General features: G+C 45.3%; 1 protein-coding gene across 1 annotated transcript; it reads right to left on the reverse strand.

Annotated features, from left to right (window-relative positions):
* Nucleotides 1-7056: 7056 nt before the first annotated feature.
* On the reverse strand, nt 7057-17783 carry snx5 (sorting nexin 5). The gene is made up of 13 exons (XM_088933710.1): nt 17577-17783; nt 13978-14082; nt 13579-13689; nt 13233-13354; nt 12748-12871; nt 11502-11597; nt 10942-11047; nt 10774-10849; nt 10563-10602; nt 10232-10318; nt 9989-10148; nt 8981-9066; nt 7057-8775 (listed from the first exon to the last, which is right to left on the reverse strand). The coding sequence occupies exons 1-13, from the start codon at nt 17610-17612 to the stop codon at nt 8725-8727; spliced, it is 1200 nt and encodes a 399-aa protein (XP_088789836.1). The 5' UTR covers nt 17613-17783; the 3' UTR covers nt 7057-8724.
* Nucleotides 17784-17862: the final 79 nt, after the last annotated feature.

A 17862-nucleotide genomic window follows, 5' to 3' on the forward strand; every position in this document is an offset into this window, starting at 1 on the left:
TATGTGGCTTGTAGACCATGGAGCGCATGCAGTGTTGCAGTGTTCCTCTCCCCTCAGTGTTTATTCATCCTGCAGAATGGGTCTCCGTGAGTCAGGCACTGCTACATGTCTAATCATTGACCTGGAAAAATGAGTTAGAAAGCGAAGCTGAGAGAGGCCTGCTCTCTGTTCCAGTATTCAGCAGCTTAAGAAGGTAACAGTGGCCAGTGAAGTCCTGCCTGTCACTGCAATGTGGAAGACAGCAGTGTTTGCTTGGCTCAGTTCAGCTCCATGTTTGGTCTGAGGACCTTGGGAAATCAAAACTGCTGTTCTCTCCAGATGACCAGAGAACACTAGTACACACACACACACATAAAACCAAACACACAAAGACACACAGTACAGGAGAGAAATCAGAATCTTGGACACAAGAGACTTTTCCATGTCTTGTGCTGCCTATTGAGAATAAGTGGAATGAGACCCACAAGAGCACCTGACACATTGCTTGTCCAACTTTCTTCACAGCACATACTTGAAATATCTATTTCACATGGAGAAAAGTTTTTAAAAATGTTCTCTTTAGCTGTAAACTGTTCCACACTATTTGTAGTCTTACACTATTATGTTTTCTTTGTTTTTTAACTGAGTTACAGTTTTGTAGCATTGCTTATTTTGTTATTACTCTTTATATTCAAACATTTTACATCCTGGAGTTGCTGACATTAGCAGATGTGAAGCAGTTTTTAACAAGGGCGGTACATGCAGGAACAGTGAAACATGACACAGGGGACAAAGGTGGGAACTACAGGAAAGTGCATTTAGAACCAAGAACAGGAAACACATCTTTACACAAACGGTGGTGGGAGTATGGAACAAGCTACCGAGCCATATTGTTGAAACCGATACCCTGGCTTCTCTCAAGAACATAAGATCCAGACATCAATTAGCTTCTGACTTCCAAACAAGAAAAGACAAATGCTCTTGCTTGTAACCGACCTCACTTTTTATGTTATGTTCTTATGCATAACCAGGTTTTCTAAAGTTGTAGTCATGAAAATGAACAAATCAAGTCAGCAAAACTCCAGTGTGTGTGAACTGTGTTATCTGAGCTTCACTTCCAAGGTGCCAGTGTAAATTTCCTGTTGGCATAGGGCAGGTGGCAGGTTGCTGCAGAGCAGGGAACTCTGCACTGGAGCAGTGCTGTGTGTTTACTTGCTTTGCCTGTGGTATTTCATTTAGGTAGTGTTTAGCCCCTGTCTGACTGGAATATGTCAGTCAGCAGGGGGTCTGGCTCCAGAGTCCACACAGCCCCACTACAGAGAAACATGCACAGATATAGTACAGAAACATATTTACAATCATGTGCTGCATATAAGAAAACAAAAACAATTAATAGATTAAACAATCATATTTTAAAATAACCTTCAAATATTCCTGTACTGTTTGGAGACTTGCCCGCTTACGAAAAGATCCCAGATTCATGAAGGAACTTCACAGCACATCACGGAAAGAGAATCAGGCTCATTTCCTGATATACCTTTATTTATTTTAGGATACATTAGTGTAGTGAAGTTTCTCACTCCTATCTCACTCTTTTTCAGTCAGAGGTCACACGGGGTTGGGCTAGTATTCGGTTAAGTGTGATGGCTAAGAACCTCAGCAGGCTGGAACAGCTCCACCTGATAGAAGCTGAGTGTCAGGATAAAGGAGTGTCAGTGTGGTGACTGCAAGCCTTAGACTGGACTGCATGGGTGCTGGACAAACATCTGATCCGGCCAAGTTACACAGCAGCCAGGAAACTCCGACAGTAGGATGTCTGCACAGTACATTACAGGCCTTCTGAAGAGAGCCTGTTTTGTTTGGGTCCTGTTGCTAGGCAACACTGCCCCTGACAGGAAGTGGAGTGTGTGTTTTGGTTGTGGCAATTCTCTGGAGGTCTTTGGCATTTCCTGTTGTCCCTCTGTGTCAGATGGAGCTCACCTAGAGGCCAGTCTACTCGCAAGTTTCTGCAGCTCTCAGTATCACCACTCACAGCTCAATTATGTCTGCATTCTGTCTCCATGCAGAGTCCTGCCTCTGTGTTTAAAGTGTCACGACTGATAAGTTACAGTAGCTACAGAAGGCTTTAAGCTTTAGATCATTTCAAGCACGTTGGCTGCTGTGTGCAGCATACAGTGGCAGAAGCATGAGAAGCACAGATGTCTCAAGTGTCTCAACATTGTGGTTTTATTGTAGAGTCTGGCTGGCCTTGTACATCATCGCTTTCATTTGTGTACTGAAGACAGTGCGGGACTGTCTGCCTCTCTCTAGGAGCAAGGATGGCAATTGGTCTTAAAAATAAGGAGTGATTTCATTGCAGTGAATTTTTTCCAGGCTGAGATGAAATCACACCTGTACATTTCTCTCTAAACATGTTGCTCTGGTGCTTAGGTCCACACAGTCAGAAGCCAACTTTTCATCTCATCAGCAGAAGACACAAGATGGCATTGCTGTGTGTTTATCCATAGAAACCCTTCGGTGGAAGAGTCCATGGTCTGATGTGTCTCCTGTAGGTGGATACTTCAGGCCCTGTGCTGACAACAGTGTGAAGGCTGTAAACTGTAAAGGAGAGACGTACGTACCATAATCTACCCTTGGGCCTGAAACCTGATCTTTCAGGAGGCAGAGATCTCTGTACTGCCCAAGGAATGGGTGGCACAAAGAGTGCTATACATAGTGAAAAACAAATTGCTCCACATTTTCTTGATAAACAGATGCTATTGGACTAAAAATGGAAAAGTAATCACCACTTTTATGGGGTTGATGTTTTCAAAACAGGAAACCAGGGTTGAGTGCTCCGTGCAGCCCGACTGCAGAGTCTGGTCGGCTCTCCAGTCCTGGCTTGGTTCCACGCAGATTAAGATCTGAAGCATCAGAGAGTCAAAGGAGATGCCAAAACATTCCATTGCGTCTGACTGGCTCTGCTGGTACAGCACTCCAGACAGGAGTCTGATGGCTCTGCCCCTTTTGTGAAAGAAGCAGAGCAACACCACCCCAATGGCTCTCACAGTGCCCACTGGTCTGAGCAAGCTGCTATGAAAAGTCATTGTTTTTTCTGCCGGAAAGCAAACGTCAAACAAATGTACTGTGAAAAACACACAAGACTTTCTAGACCTACTCCAGCCACAGTAACACGGTGGGGGCTGGTACAGAAAACACAGGTGAGAATCTGGAAGGTGTTTCTTAATGTCCTCAGTCCTTAAATCCAGTTTAAAGAGTCATTGAAAGGTAGGAGGAGCCTGTAACAAAACTGTTAATTACGAAATGGGATTTCCTGGCTTTTCCTTTCTATCAGTATATTATTTCCATTACCAACCACTGATCAGTTTTACTTTCTGCATATCATATTTGAAGGGCATTGATTGTTGATTGCAGCTTTATCTAATGTGCATTATACAGAATAAATACTAAATACTCCAGGATCAGACAAACATTGTTCCTTACAATGACAGATCTAATCCCGGAAATTCCACACCTGCCAGAATCAGAACATCTTCTAGTCCTGCTGGAGGAGGAAACTCAACAGAAGCTGCAGCCCAGTATATCCTGTCACGCCAAGGGAACACAGAGTGAGTCTCTCAAATAAAACTAATATTTTTGTTCTAAATATCTAAAACTAGTAATATATTTTCTGTAATTGTTTTACTAATTATTATTGCTTTAGCTAATTTGATTGTACAAAGGAATAATCATCCACAAGAAATTAATAACATAAGAACTTTTTTTTTTACAACCTTCTTAATGCAAGGTCAGACAAGTCTTTTGATAGTTGTGCATCTCAGTGGACAGCCGATCTCTGTAGGGTCAGAGGACATAGACTGGGACACCGTGTGGCACAATGTTAGTTATCCATTTAGAGATATACATAGCAAACTGCTTCAGTACAGAATTTTAAACAGACTCTATTATACCCCAGAAAATTTGAAAAAGATGAAGTGGCATAATACAGGAATGTGTTCAAAATGAAGCACACATAAAGGATTACTATTGCACTGAATATGGTATTGTCAGCACATGCAGTCATTCTGAACCTCCACAGTGGGGAAAGCTCTAAGGTACCTAAATATCTCAATTCCACTTACTCCCATTATATGTATCCTTGGTGATTTATCAAAGGTTAAAGTACCAATTCAATATAAAATACTTTTTTGACTCTCTGTATTCTTTTTTAAAAATTAATAATGCGAAAATGGGTGGACAGTACAGGACCGTCGTACAAAGAATGGATTAAAGAGGCTGTATCACAAGTTAAATTTGAAAATATTTCATATAATTTAGAGGGGAAACTTAATGGGTATAGGAATGTTTGGGCCCCATTAGAGACATACTTGAATGGCACTGGATGTTCAGAATATTAGTAGGAAGTTTTTGAATTAATATTTTTTGTGAAGTTTATTTTTGTTATTGTCTAATAGGAACAGAAATTAGTCCTCCAAAGTTTGGGGGGGGGGGGTTGGAGGTGGGTTTAAAAAAAAGGTCTTTAAATTGCATTTCATCATGTCCTTGGTGCACAGGGTGTGAATGGAGATGGAGGGTATAAACACAAGAGCCTGGTTCCTTTTCTGGTCTGACTGTTAGGGTCCTTCTTCTCTCCACCGGGCACCTGCTCCTGTGCCTTCGTATCACAGAGGGCAGCCTGCCCCTGCCGTGATTCTGCCCTGGGGATCTCCCTTCAGGCAGCCTGGGGGAAGCCTGCATGCTAAATTTAAAACTCCTCTTTTGGAAAACAGCTTTCATGCAGCTGATTGTAACTGGAGCACAGCTGGGTCAAGGACATCGATGTTTGTAAGGATCCTCTGTGATGTAGGAGCAACAGTAGGGAGCGGCATATTGGATTGTGATTAAATGCTTAAATAGAACTTGCTGTCTCTCCATTTGCCTGTGTGTTTACTTGATTTTCACCTCAGTGGCCCTGCCTGGGGAGCATTCAGGTCAGCTTGGTCAAACTGACCCCCAATCCAGACGAATAGCAACACCTTTCCAAATCCCGTGCCTTGTTTCTCAACAGGGAGCCATGATCTTGATATGGTTTCACACGGAGCACAGAGTACAGATGGGAAGAAAGGGCTAACACAGGGAAAGGTAAAGGGCAAATAAAACATAGACTCAGGCAAAACCATGTGAAAAAACCTAAATGGAAGCAAAAAGAAATTTGGCTTCCTTTTTTGTTAGGTTTGGAAGTTAGGAAAGCAGTTTTGTGCTTTACAACACATCTGTACAGCTGTATTAGAGCGAGAACATTTGTAGTTTCCTTTTGCAACACACAGCCAATCCAGAGTCAGACAGCTGCTAAGGTTCCCCTGTCTCAGTCCAAGACAGGATTTCCTGTATTCCATAGCAACCGACTGGTATTCCTGGCATGATCAGACACACAAATAGATATTTCCATAAATCCAAGAATAAATTCAGCAAAACAATGCACCATTTGTATTCTTTCACACCTTTATTTATAGTACAGGTTTAAAAAAAAAGATAGCTGTAGCATCTTTTCTCCTCCACAGCGTCCTTTAATCCTAAGGTTTCTGGCGCTTCATTTTCAGCCTGCCTGGATGGCTGCAGATTTCTGTTGAATCCTGTTTACTTACAGTCCAGTCAGTCCCTGAAGCAGGAAGTGTGGATCCTAGCTGAGCAAGGCAGCGCTTGTCAGCTTAGAGATCTCTCTCATGTGCTGGTCGACAGTCTGTATGAGAGTCTGGATCTGTACGACAGACAGGATCAGCAGCATATGCAGGGACTGAACAAATATGCAGGACAGTTCCTAATTGAACAGGATCTCCAGCACAGAGGGTATTTACAGAAGACAAAGATAGCATTCCGGTATGTAAACCGCCTAGAGGAAAAGCAAACATTGCTGTTGACTTAATGCATTAAACCAAATGTAATAAGGAGAGCAGTGCCAACCCAGCTCTCCTGCAGTGTTCCAGGTCTAGAGTCCTGGTCTACTGGGCTCTTTTAGGCCTTGGTTTCCCTGCTGTACTCCTCCTTGCTTAGGTTGTGTGGCAGAATGACCTTGCAAAGCAAGATGAAATAAATGGACACAAATTAAGAGCAAATAACCCAGCTTTGCTATTTCCAGATTTTGGAGGTTTGATTTAAACCTAAATTGACCCAATCTACAATATGTTTGATCACATGGTCCAAAAGAAATGCTGTGAGCTGACAACCTAGTTTGTAGGAAATGTTCAGATCAGTAGCAGCTCAGGACATGGACTCTGCTGGAAGTTTCCAAAATTGAATTGATTTCGATGTGTATTGTGGAGCAAAACATAGCTTGTGGCACTCAAATTAAACACCAGAGTTGCCTTTTAAAAGGCGAACTGAGGGAATTATTGTATTGGAATCCTGCAGCAGCCTTTTTGTATGAACAAAGCTGCATTTTCACTGTTTCCAGGTCTTTAATTGCCAAACACAGTACAGTTTCTATGAAACCTGCAGGACCTTTACAAACATTGACCCAATGTGTGTTCAAGCACATGATCTGAAAGTAATGCTGTGAGCTGAATTAACCCAGTCTGTAGGAAATGTTCAAGTCAGTAGCGACTCAGGACCAGAGATCAGAGATCCATGTTCTTCTCTCCAGCTCGGTGAATGGTAATCCTTGCAGGAAAGAGTACAGCAGACTGTGTGAAAGTATGGCTCGTATAACAGCTCAGCAGAGCGACACAAAGTCTTCACTCACCATCAGCACACTTTAGCTGCTGAAGAATAGCCACGTAGCTTTAGCCTCGTGTGCCATTACATTCTGGAGATGGTCAAACACTGCCCTCTGATGATAAGAAATTAAGTTGCAGCTTCATCTGTTTACATTAGAATATCTCTGCACTTAAAAAAAATTGCTACAGCAAGTACCTACTTAGTAGAAGTTCCCATGTAGAAGGCTGTAATGGTGTATTGATGATATACAAAAAAATACTATGTGTGAAAAAATAATTAATTGCACATTCAAGGCATAATGTGTTTCAGAAACGTCTACTTTTTAACACTTTAACTCACAAGAGTGTCCCCGTGTCCGTGTGATAAAGACTCGTGCACAGATCAGAATGGCTAGAGTCCTTTATTTAAGTGTTTTCAGTATTACAAGTTTCTTCATAAAACGAACAACTCCAGCCATTCTGCGGGAGGAATCACATCTAAAGAGTCTGAAAGTTTTTTCTCTATTAGAAACAGTTATAAAAAAACATAATTTCCACTTGCCGATGAGATACTGACATTCTTTCTATAATGACGTAATACATTTTTATTATTATTGCTTCGTTTTTATTAGTGTGACAAGATTAAACATTTTGGTCCCTTACAAAGTGTCGCTTCCACAGGTAAATAAGCTTGGTACTATCCGAAGAATTCAACACCACGCAATTGTAAAACTACAAAACAAATTAATGCATATCTATCCCAGACACGGCCCCGTACGCTGTGCATAGAGATGACCGGACACGAGGAGCTGGGCGAGGGCACATGCGCCTGTCCGAGGCGGAACCGAGGGGAGAAACAGTCTCGAAACGCCTCAGAGCGCTTGCAGGACAGGACGGCGTAGGCACATAGGACTTCCAAACCCGTCTGTCTGCATCGCGGGTGCTGTGGGATGGTACATTCCTTCGCGCCCCTCGCGTTACAACACGCGCCGTTCAGTACGAAAAAACAATATGGGACGGCCAACTGCTTTTCCTTTTCGACCCCCCAGTTTCAGAATCGACAGTTGCTCCTGAGCTCGGATGACGGCGCCGTCACGGTCTAACGTGGGGTCCCCACGCCGCGCTTCTAACGGCGGACAGATACAGCTCTTATAACAACGGTGCAGGCAGGAGTGTGGCCACGCCACAGAGGGGCGCTGTTTCCCAGCTGGCTGAGGGACTGTGGACTACAGGACCCTGTTTGCACGCAGAACAGAGGTTTTTAAAATGTATGTGGACGCCAACATAGAAAAAGCGGTTTTCTAACTCCTGGCAGGACTTTCTCATGCTGCCAGGATGCCCTGTCCACTGGCTGAGGGCCCCGTCACAGCACCGGAGACTGCAGTCCTCCTAGCTCCTAGCCTCCTGAGGAGTGGAGGGCTGGATTCCTGAGCCGCCAAGTGCCAAACTCCTGTAGGCTCCTGAAAAACCAGCACGTTGTTTTTCCCTGCAGCTCAACATCGTCATGCTGTTGCAACTGTGCTCAGCAGGATGCCTTACAGGCCGCAGGCCCCGCGGTTGCGTGGCAGAGAGCCTCTAGGGGAAAACTCACATCGACTGGATTCCCACAGTTACCAGTCAAACAGCAGCGCGAGAAGAAGGTGCAAGCATGGCTTTGTTTCACGTGTTTTGAAAAGGACTGCGGGGACAATAAGAGACAGAGGACAGTTTCACCAGGCTCCTCCAGTTAGCAGCCCTCTAGCTTATGACCTGAAGACATTCAGATGGCTGAAAGATGAAATGTTTCCTTTGCATCAATTTTGAATTATTTAATACTAGTGAGCTTGATTTAGCAGGTCTGCCACCTGGAAGCCTTTTGCAAAACTGGCACAGAATTTCTTCACCACCCCCCAGCACACGGGAGACACACAAACGAAGCTGCCCGTTGGACAAGACAGAGAGGGAGAAGAGGCTGGGAGGTTCAGTACAGGGAAGGCTGGTCTTGTAAACACAGAGGCAGCTGCGCAGGTGCTGTGGAGACTGACCACGGCCCCCAGAGCTCCTGCTCAGCCCTAAACTGCACCAGCCTGCACCCTCAGTTGGTCTTCAGCAGCTCAATGCAGTTTTGTAGGAGAGACATGTTGCTCTGGAAATAAAAGCAGCACAGAGAATACTAAGCGTGACTTCTGTACATTATGTTCTGCTTCCAATTCTCTAAAATCTTTTTTTTACAGAGCAAAGATAAGAAAAAACAATTGGAATAATAAGAAACAATGAGAATTTAAGTTATATTTAGCATTAATTTGACCTAGATTTTAAACGTGCACACTTTCACTGCGATGAGAACTTACTTTGGCATGTTTGATTTCTAACTCGGCCATTTCTATGAGATTCTTGCGAAAAGCCACCACTCTGCGTGCCTTGAAGGTTGTTAGTTCTGTAAAACGACAAAACAAGGATTTTTTATCTGCACAACACGCAGGCTTTTCTCATCGTTCACTGGCGTTTTCTGTTTCTCCACCCTGGACAAGAGAGCCCAGGGCCTTTGGAGAGAAATGAGAGAGAATCACACGACGGGCTCTATTCTTCCTACCAAAACTTACACACTGCAGGCTCTTATTCATCCACAACTGTGGGAACAAATGCAAAGAAACTAATCTGTCCTAAAATAGAATGTGCTTCTGGAAAATCTTATCATCTCCCAGTTCCTGTTCCTTTAACAGTGTATTTTTCACTGCATGGTCAGCACTACCCCACTGCTGCTGTAGCTCTGGGTGTTTCTGTGGAGCACCACAGCTCACACCTCACACAGCACAGCAGTTCATCCCAGCTGTGATGCTTAAGCACTCTGGGTTAGAAGATAAAACCACACAGAGCTGATTGTGGCGTGGGGCAGGAAAACTCTTCAAAACCCAGTAATGACTGGAGGTCAATATCCAGGACAAGAGTGGGCCACCCTGGTCTCAGAAGGCCGGGGTGTCTGTAGCATTTCAAGGCCTCTTTAAAGTGGCAGTATCTGGAGAGCAAGGAGAAGCTGTTGATTTGGTCCATGTTAACCAGTTCATTTGGCTCATTAAGAGCTGAGATGGAATAAAAGCTCACAAACACAAATGCCCCACAGGACAACGACTGAGCACCCCTGATTAAGGACATATTTTAGAATGTAGCGGTTTGGCCAGTCTGTCCCTGTCCAGGGTCTGATATAACCCGCTGTCCGTACAACTGACTTGATTATCAGGCAGTCATGTCACAAACAAGCTTGGTGCTGCAAAATCCTGCTGTGAAACATGCTGGAAGGACTACCTGGAACCTGCTAGCTAGTGCACAGTGAGGACACAGAGCCCTTAGCGACAGGGTACCTTTCTTCGCCGACTCGGAGAGCATTTCGAATTTCCGACAGCACAGCTGCTGTTGTTCCTCCGCTTGCTTCACATCCTTGCTTTTCAGGCGGGCCTTATCCAGGGCCTTGTTGGAGTTCTCGTAGTTGGCCAGCGCCCGCGCGCGCCGGTACAGCAGGTCCTGACGGGAGAGAACAACCCATACAGTGTGGTTCCCTGGCATGCGTGGACGTGTCACACCACAGCTCTGAGCCACACGCTTACCTTGGCTGCCTGTATGTCTCTCATGTAGTATCTCAGCAGCTCAGTCAGCTTCAGCTCCTGGTCCGAAGCCACTCGCGCTTCCACTTTCTGCAGGATCACAGGAAACAGAAAGTGAGCAGGAACAGCCGTGTCCTCTCTCCGAGAAGAGCGTCACGCAGGGTTCTCAGCATACCATAAGTCAAGGCTACCTGAACAGCTTTCAGTTCCCTTGCCTGCTGTGTTGCCTTATAAATGATTCAGCCAGGGCTTCTGTTCCAAATTAGGACTAAAAATATTATCCACAATTTTATAAATTCTATTAAAGCAAATAATTACCAAACCCAAGTCTTACCTTCAGCTTCTCAAACAGCTCTGCTAGCTTTACCAGGTGCCTACGACAGGTGAAAGATCAGGCTTTAAAATCCCATCTTTGAACAAGTAGATGTAATATAAATCAGGTAAAGCACAGTTCCAGTATAGGACAATAAATGACTTGTTAGTAATTCCTTTCAGATTGTGACAGATCTTAAGGTTGTTATAAGACAGTGTGGATGGGATCTCACCCCTTCAGCACTGTGTTTTCACCTGCAGACAGGCTGTTCAGGGTGGTCGAGATAAGGATGTAATCATCAGCCACATCTGAGGAAGCAAAGAGGAGCAATCAGGCCATTCGTAAAACAACAGTTCATTAAGAATCTTAACAAGGACAAGAAAGTGAAATAAAAACACACTTTTGTGGGACTGGGTCATTCTCTCGGCTTTGGCAGTGGAGTCTTTGATCTTGCTGAAATAGTCGAGGAGGAAAGTCTTTTCCTGGTCGAAAAAGTCATCCACCTCCTGGAAGACAGGAATTGGTTAAGCACCATACAAAACACTGCTCTCCTAGGAAAACTGACATTCCAGCATTGGAATTACCAATTTATTTTGCTTTCATAACTGTAAATCATTAATCAGCTCCACTGATTGAGACAAGAGGTGAAGACAAGGAGAAAACAGGATAATGGCACATCTATTCCACCTCTATTCCCTCAGAGGTGGAATAATGGGGTAGAAACTGCTCAGATGCTGGTATGGCCCCTGTAATTTGTTATTCTACAGGTAATTCTGGTATGTTGAGTGCAAGTGAGGCGAAATGAAGGTGCTTAACTCACCCCCTCACTGGCCTGCATCTCGTATGTTTATCTCGAGACCCCTCTGAGCGAGACAGTGCTGCGCAGCAGGTCTGGCCCACAAGTCCCTGACAGTGTTTTGGCGCCAGGTGGGAGCTCATTTAGGAGGAAACACAACTGACCCTTATCCCAGAGATGATAACTTCGTCCGCAGTCTTCACCATGTTCTTCAGGAAACCCCCAAACATCTCCTTAGCGTTCTTTCTCCGGACGCTGAGCTGCACAAGAGCGAACCGAGAAAAGAGCTTTGGCATCTACAAGTCTTGTGCTATTCACATGCAGGCCTGCAATCAGTCTCATAATAGAAAGTAACACTAAAAGAGAAGCCCAGATTTTGAACTTGGATTTTTCCAACAGTGAAGAGATTGCTTGAAGGGGGCGACAGCTCGAAGCCTGGGTGGGGCAACACCAAGATACAAGATCCTGCTGGCCTAGTTTTGTTTTTCTTCAATATTCTGGGAATAATGTCTGCAGCTTCTCTGGTCTCTCTGACGCAAAATGGCCTTGTTCAACTTGTATGAATTATCTCTGTGCCTGCAGTTCTTAGTTTGCCTATCTTAATTTTACATTATGATATATATAAAAAAAAACAACTGCTCCAGGGGCGCCGTTTAAATGGCTGACCCTGCGCTCTGACCACGAGCTTCTCTCTGTGTGTCTGTGTGTCTCACGGAGAGCAAGTTGGGGTCTGCGAAAAGACAAATTCCTAATACAAGAAATTGTATACGGACAATAAAGTGATCTTAGATCTTAAGAAAACAGCTGACAAAGGCTCTGCACTATACTCATTTGTGGGTTCGTTTTATAATAAAGTTTAAGATTCAGATTCGGAACAGTATTTGTGTAACAGGAAACCACAGATTCTAAGACTAATCACCAGAAAGAGGCCCAGTGTACACCCACCAGAAACAGAATTAAAACAGAGCTACTGTTCAAGTTTCCCCCAGGTGTCCTTCGGCCCGCTGTAAAAACAGCCACCTTTTTGTATGACTGTCAGAGCTCAGGCCAGGCACAACACACAAGGCCAAGATACCAGACTCCGCTGTGTCTGTGCCTTCTGTGACAAACAGCTTTCGGTCAGGAACGCACATGATTCTAAATCAATATCAGCATCAAATCTGAACCACTCTGCATCAGATAAAAAGGACAACGTGCAACCTGATGTCACAGATTCCTCACATCAAGAAGCCTCTAAGTACCTTGAAACTAGGGTTTGTGAAGACCTCAGCACAATGCTTCTGCCAAATGCTAATTCACTCTCACTGAAAAATGCAGGGTGTTTGAAAGGAAATTCAAAACGGAAAGCAAGCACCCCCTCTCTACTTCCTGCGCGTACTGGGGAAGAGGAAATGAAAGAAAGCTGCTTACATCCTGCTCGTATTCCAGGAATATCTGGAAGTTGCGATCTTTGCTGAACACGGGATGAGAGGAGAGTCTCTGCAGGAACACTTCATGGACTTGCACTGTCTTCTTAAACACTGCCAGGTACTCCCTAGCGCAAGTGAGAGATAACGTCATGGGAGACTTCTAGGGAGGCTCCACGAGGAGGAACGTTGTTTGAATTAGTAGCCTGAACCTTGGTCACTGCAGCTGACTGTCAATACCCCTGAGGAGTGTGAGCTCTCCCAGTCTGTCCTGCCCAGGACTGCAGAGACGCACCTGGTACTCCTGCACCACACAGCCCTGAACCCAGCCCTCATCACTGCTGGCTAGTTTTAGAGCAGCCGCTCAGGCTACAGAGGCCAGCGCAGTTCTCTGAGCAGGACCAGACCCTCAGGCCGCCCGGGGCTCTGCTTCCCGTAACCCCACCCTGACCCCGCCTGAACCCCAGGAACTGCCGGGCTTCTTCTTACGCCTCCAGCTCCTGCTTCATCTTGGCGTACTCCTCCTTCGTCATGGAGGCCTCCCCTTCCCCCAGCTTGTGCATCTTCTCCCGGGGGCTCTCGAAGTCGGGCTTCGGGGGTGCTGGGGGGATCTGTGGGGACACAGGACTCCAGTGAGCACAGGGGCCAGGCAACACAGGGGCTGCAGACACAGCTCTGCAAAAAGGCTTGGGAGGATCAGAGCCCTTCATTGTTTTCTTCTGCAACTATCACCTTTTTACAGGATTGTAACAGTGACAAGCAAACCTCCCAGCTAGGTCGGGAATATGAATGTCGACTCCCCAACAAGCCTCCAGGGCCGCCGCTGGACACTCACAATAAGGCCGGCGTACTCCTCCGTCTCCACCAGGGTGTCATGCAGCCAGATGAAGTCCTCGTGCTGCCTGGGCACCGAGGACTCCGGCTTCTGGAAGGTGCCCAGCGTGGTCTGAAACACAGCCAGGAGAAAGATCAGCACAAAGGAAGAACGTGTTTCCCAGGCAGGACCCATGCTGAGCTGCTCGACAAAGGGCCAAGCAGAGCACGCGCTGATGTCTGCTCACGAAGGAGGAGCGGATCAAGAAGATGAATAAATCAGCACTCAGAAAACAATGGACAATCTTCATGCTTTCATGCTGCATCATTACGTTGAAGTTCAGGGACTACGTGGCCTGTCGTTTCTGACTCTATATATCAAGAATCCAAGACCGTGAAGTCCTTCCTCCGGCACCCTTACCTTGGTGTGCACTGTGAACTTGACCTTGTCTCGCTCACACAGGGCGTCGGGAATGTCGATCATGAGGGAGGAGTCGTTGTTCAGATCCACGGAGACTGAGCGCACCTGGAGGCAGAGTGAAGGAGAGACTGCACAGGCTGGTGGCAAGCAAGCCATCTTTATCACTACACACTGCTGAAAATGTTCACAGACAAATTCCCCTTTGCCGATAGTGTTCCAAGCACACTGGTGAAATGCAAGAAGTATTTTAAACATTTTTAAGATGGAAATGACTTGGATGAAACATGTTTCTACAACAGCTATTAGCAAGAATAATTTTGAATCGAAAATCAGATGACTAAAAAAACACCTGAAATATCTGAGAATCTGGGACACATCAAGAGCACTATTCTTAACCATGCAGTGCTGCAGAAACATCCTGAGCCCTGGGCAGGACACATCACAGCAGCTGACTGCTAAGGCACTCGCACAATCGGGACCTGCCCATGTGATGTGTGGTGTCTTGCAACAGACTGCAGAGTATTTGGCAACCAGGGCTGTGTTCTGCCCCTGCAAGTCAGAATGCACACTGTCTGCAAAACAGCCAAAGAGCCAAACTGACAAGGCAGTACTTAATAGCAAAGGGATCTCTGTTCCCTGAGCTGAAGCTGAAGTAGCACTCCTGCACCTCAGAATGCTACAGCAGCACAGAGGAGTATTTCTTAAAGTATTTAAATAGGGAAGCTACACTCAGATGTGCAACATGCTTGTGTTTAACGTTCTTCCAGACTCAGAAGCAAAAGCCTGGAAATAAACTGTTTTCCCTGATTAATAATTCATCATAACAGCATTTCCACACCGGCTGTGTTATAATGAAAGGACAAAGAGGCAGTGGAGGAAGTTAAAACATGCAAAAAGACCAGAATTAAATGACTACCTAATGGGAAAATTTGATAACATTTGTTAGACCTCAGGGAGGAGAGCTTACGATGCAGAGAATCCAATTCTAATGGGAACAGCTAAAACATCTGGCTACACGTTCCACAAGAGTTTCAACAACTCCAGATGTTTCTCAGAGACGTGCATCCAAATGGCACTTTTCCACACCATTTGTTAGCTCAGATTAGAAGGCTGCCAAAGCAGAAAAATTATGTTATTCTCATCCCCCCATATTTCAATGATCTGTTTTGATTTATCATGCCCCCTGGAGAGCCACTAAACAAGCAGAGGTGGTCTGAAGTCCTGGAGTGAATCAGCCACCTCCTGGCCTTGTCACACCACGACTGGGACACGAACAGCTATGTGCCAATACAACGTTTGCCATACAGAAGCTTTTAAAGGTCCTATTCATTTCAAGGTGTAGGAAAACCCAGCCCTACAAACATCTTTCTGTTGACATTCCTTCTAAACTCACCGGCTAGCCAGATGTGTGGCTGCAGCAATACAACTGCACTCGCCTGCGCTGACACTAGCAGGAAGTGTCTCACACTGGCTGACATAACTTGACAGGCGTACAGTATGAAACTGCATCAGGTTACACATATCTCGAGTCCAAACGAGAATCAGTGATATTTAAACCTCAAGGTGCTCATTGCAAACACATGGTACCCATATATGATGCACAAATCTCAACACACCCCATTTCTGTGTACCTGACTAAGACTATAAAAACAGGGTTTCTGTGCACTTGTAGCTTATACACGTATGGAATGGTGAATGGTACACTGGCCACATTGATATCTGTGTTGATATCACATGTCCAGCAATCACTTTTGAATCAAAAATATGATGAGTCAATCCCACGATTCCCATAGGGCCAGTAACTCAAGGTCTAGATGATCCTGCTCTAGAAAGAGTTCAATGACAGGCCATAGAACTTCATGACAGACACAGACTTGTTCCTCTCGTCCTGAACCGAGGAGGCTGTGTGGACCAGACCACAGCTCACCAAACCCAGAGGAATATCTCAATGTCAAATCTAACAAGGTAATCTTACTATGGGATCAAAAAGGAAGCAAGGACTGAAAAGGAAAATGGGAGTTATTTAGAAACTCAAACAAGGAGGTATGTCTTCTTTAAAAATGTGGGGATTCGGAACAAACTTCCCAACCAGGCTGTGGAAACGATTCAGTGATTCAATTAACTCTCTCAATAGTGAGCAGGACAAGATCAAATAAAGTGAGTTCATGAGCTGGTAATCTTCTTCTGAGATTATTTTGAAACAAAGAAAACTACAGATCTAAGAGCCACTGCTAAAACCTTAAGAAGTTCAAAGTACTCTTGAGTCTGTGCTTTAAACAGCTGACTGCACTGTGTGGACTGATGACTCAGCAGAAAGGGCAGAAAGGATAAGCTGGAAATAACCGTTTCCTCTGGAATGCCTTTCAGGAAGTTTTAAACAAACAGGACCTGTGAAATGCTGACTCCTGAGGTTTCTCCCTGTGCTTTATTAACTCTTGCACACTCATAATAAAGACACAAAGCATCCAAGTCGCATGGAGAAGAAAATGTCATCAAAAGCTAATTCAATTAACTGCCCAGCCAAGACAGGCAACCAGGGGCCCAGCTGGTGACTTGGAAAACACCTTCCTATCCCGGACATTTACTGTGTTCTCCACAACCTCTTGCAATGCAAGTCCTTTCGAGCTGCTGCTAACAGTCACTAGGACAACCCGCAGAGAGAGCTGAAACTTCATATCTGAGGATGCCTGTAACTAAACCTTTTCTGCCCGATACCTGTGTATGTTAACACTGCATCATCCTCTGCAGGACTGCACCAGAGTTTACACTCAATCACATACCGACATGGGCATTTCAGAGGGGATAGCACCTCCTACAGTGTCCCTGGCCACCATAACAGTTTGGAAATTCCTGTCCAGGGGGCTGTGTGCCACCTACTGGTCCACCAACAACCTGCCCAAATCTGCAAGCTCTTTCTTTGAAGCAGTAGGCCTCAGCATCTCATCTTATCCTTGGGAACGGCTCTCTCCATGACCCACAGAGGCCAGTGCAGAAGAAGAGCAGCAGTGGAGTAAAAACTGATATTTATAACCAAAACCACAACGAAAAGACTGGAGATAGGTTGCTCTCAATCGACAGCCCCTCTGCAAAGTGCAATTTCAATCTCTTGCAAGCATCCTAAACCTTCTCTTTCATTAACAGACCACGGGTGCAATAATTCACCATACAATCAATGCATCAATCGCTACCACTTAATAAGGAATTTCATATAAGGAATGCTGAAATTTGATCAGCTAACTTCTTTAACACGATCTCAGGGGCTACAGCTTTTTTAACGGACAAAAATCCAAAAACGGAGCATCCGGAATGGGAAGTTTATTGCTACACTTTCGAGAGAACTGACTAAACACCAGAAGTGAACGACATACAATTCTTCTATCAGTCTTATGCTTGCTGACACGCAGGGCAGCAGGGCGAGGATCTGCGGTTTCTTGATCTGAACCTCCCCGGATCCCACAGCGCAAGGCGCCGCTGAACTTCACAGACCGACTCCGCTGGAAGCGCGTCCTGAACAGGAAACCCACATGACTCGAGCTGCGGATGGCCAGCTGTCTGTGGAAAACAACACTTTTCCAGTAACTCCGGCATTTCTTCCTTACCTTGTCGTTTTCCATTTCCTCGGGAACTGATGCCATCTTATGCGAAACGACGTCGAAATAGCAACTATCTCAGAACCCAAAAGCTTTTCGCACAGTGATAGTAAGTTGGTACATCAACTCACAGCTGCCCAGATACCTCCCTCCGCCGTTTCGCCGTACCGTCCCTGTCACTCCACCACTTCCACTAACCCTGCTCAAGCCCCGCCCACCACCGCTTCCGATTGGCGGGGGGTCAGCGACTACCGCGCTCCTATTGTATAGATTGCTTGTTAATCACAGCAGATCC

This window comes from Atractosteus spatula, chromosome 15, assembly GCF_055471065.1.
Source record: "Atractosteus spatula isolate fAtrSpa1 chromosome 15, fAtrSpa1.hap1, whole genome shotgun sequence".
In the NCBI taxonomy this organism is placed as follows: domain Eukaryota; kingdom Metazoa; phylum Chordata; class Actinopteri; order Semionotiformes; family Lepisosteidae; genus Atractosteus; species Atractosteus spatula.

What these genes read in the sequence shown, in the direction of transcription:
- snx5 (XM_088933710.1), bottom strand. Translation starts at nt 17,612, where the DNA reads ATGGCATCAGTTCCCGAGGAAATGGAAAACGACAAG. An exon ending in AGTTCACAGTGCACACCAAG is followed by an intron (nt 13,690 to 13,977) that starts GTAAGGGTGCCG and finishes GCTGTGTTTCAG; the next exon opens with ACCACGCTGGGCACCTTCCA. An exon ending in ATGAAGCAGGAGCTGGAGGC is followed by an intron (nt 12,872 to 13,232) that starts GTAAGAAGAAGC and finishes CACTTGCGCTAG; the next exon opens with GGAGTACCTGGCAGTGTTTA.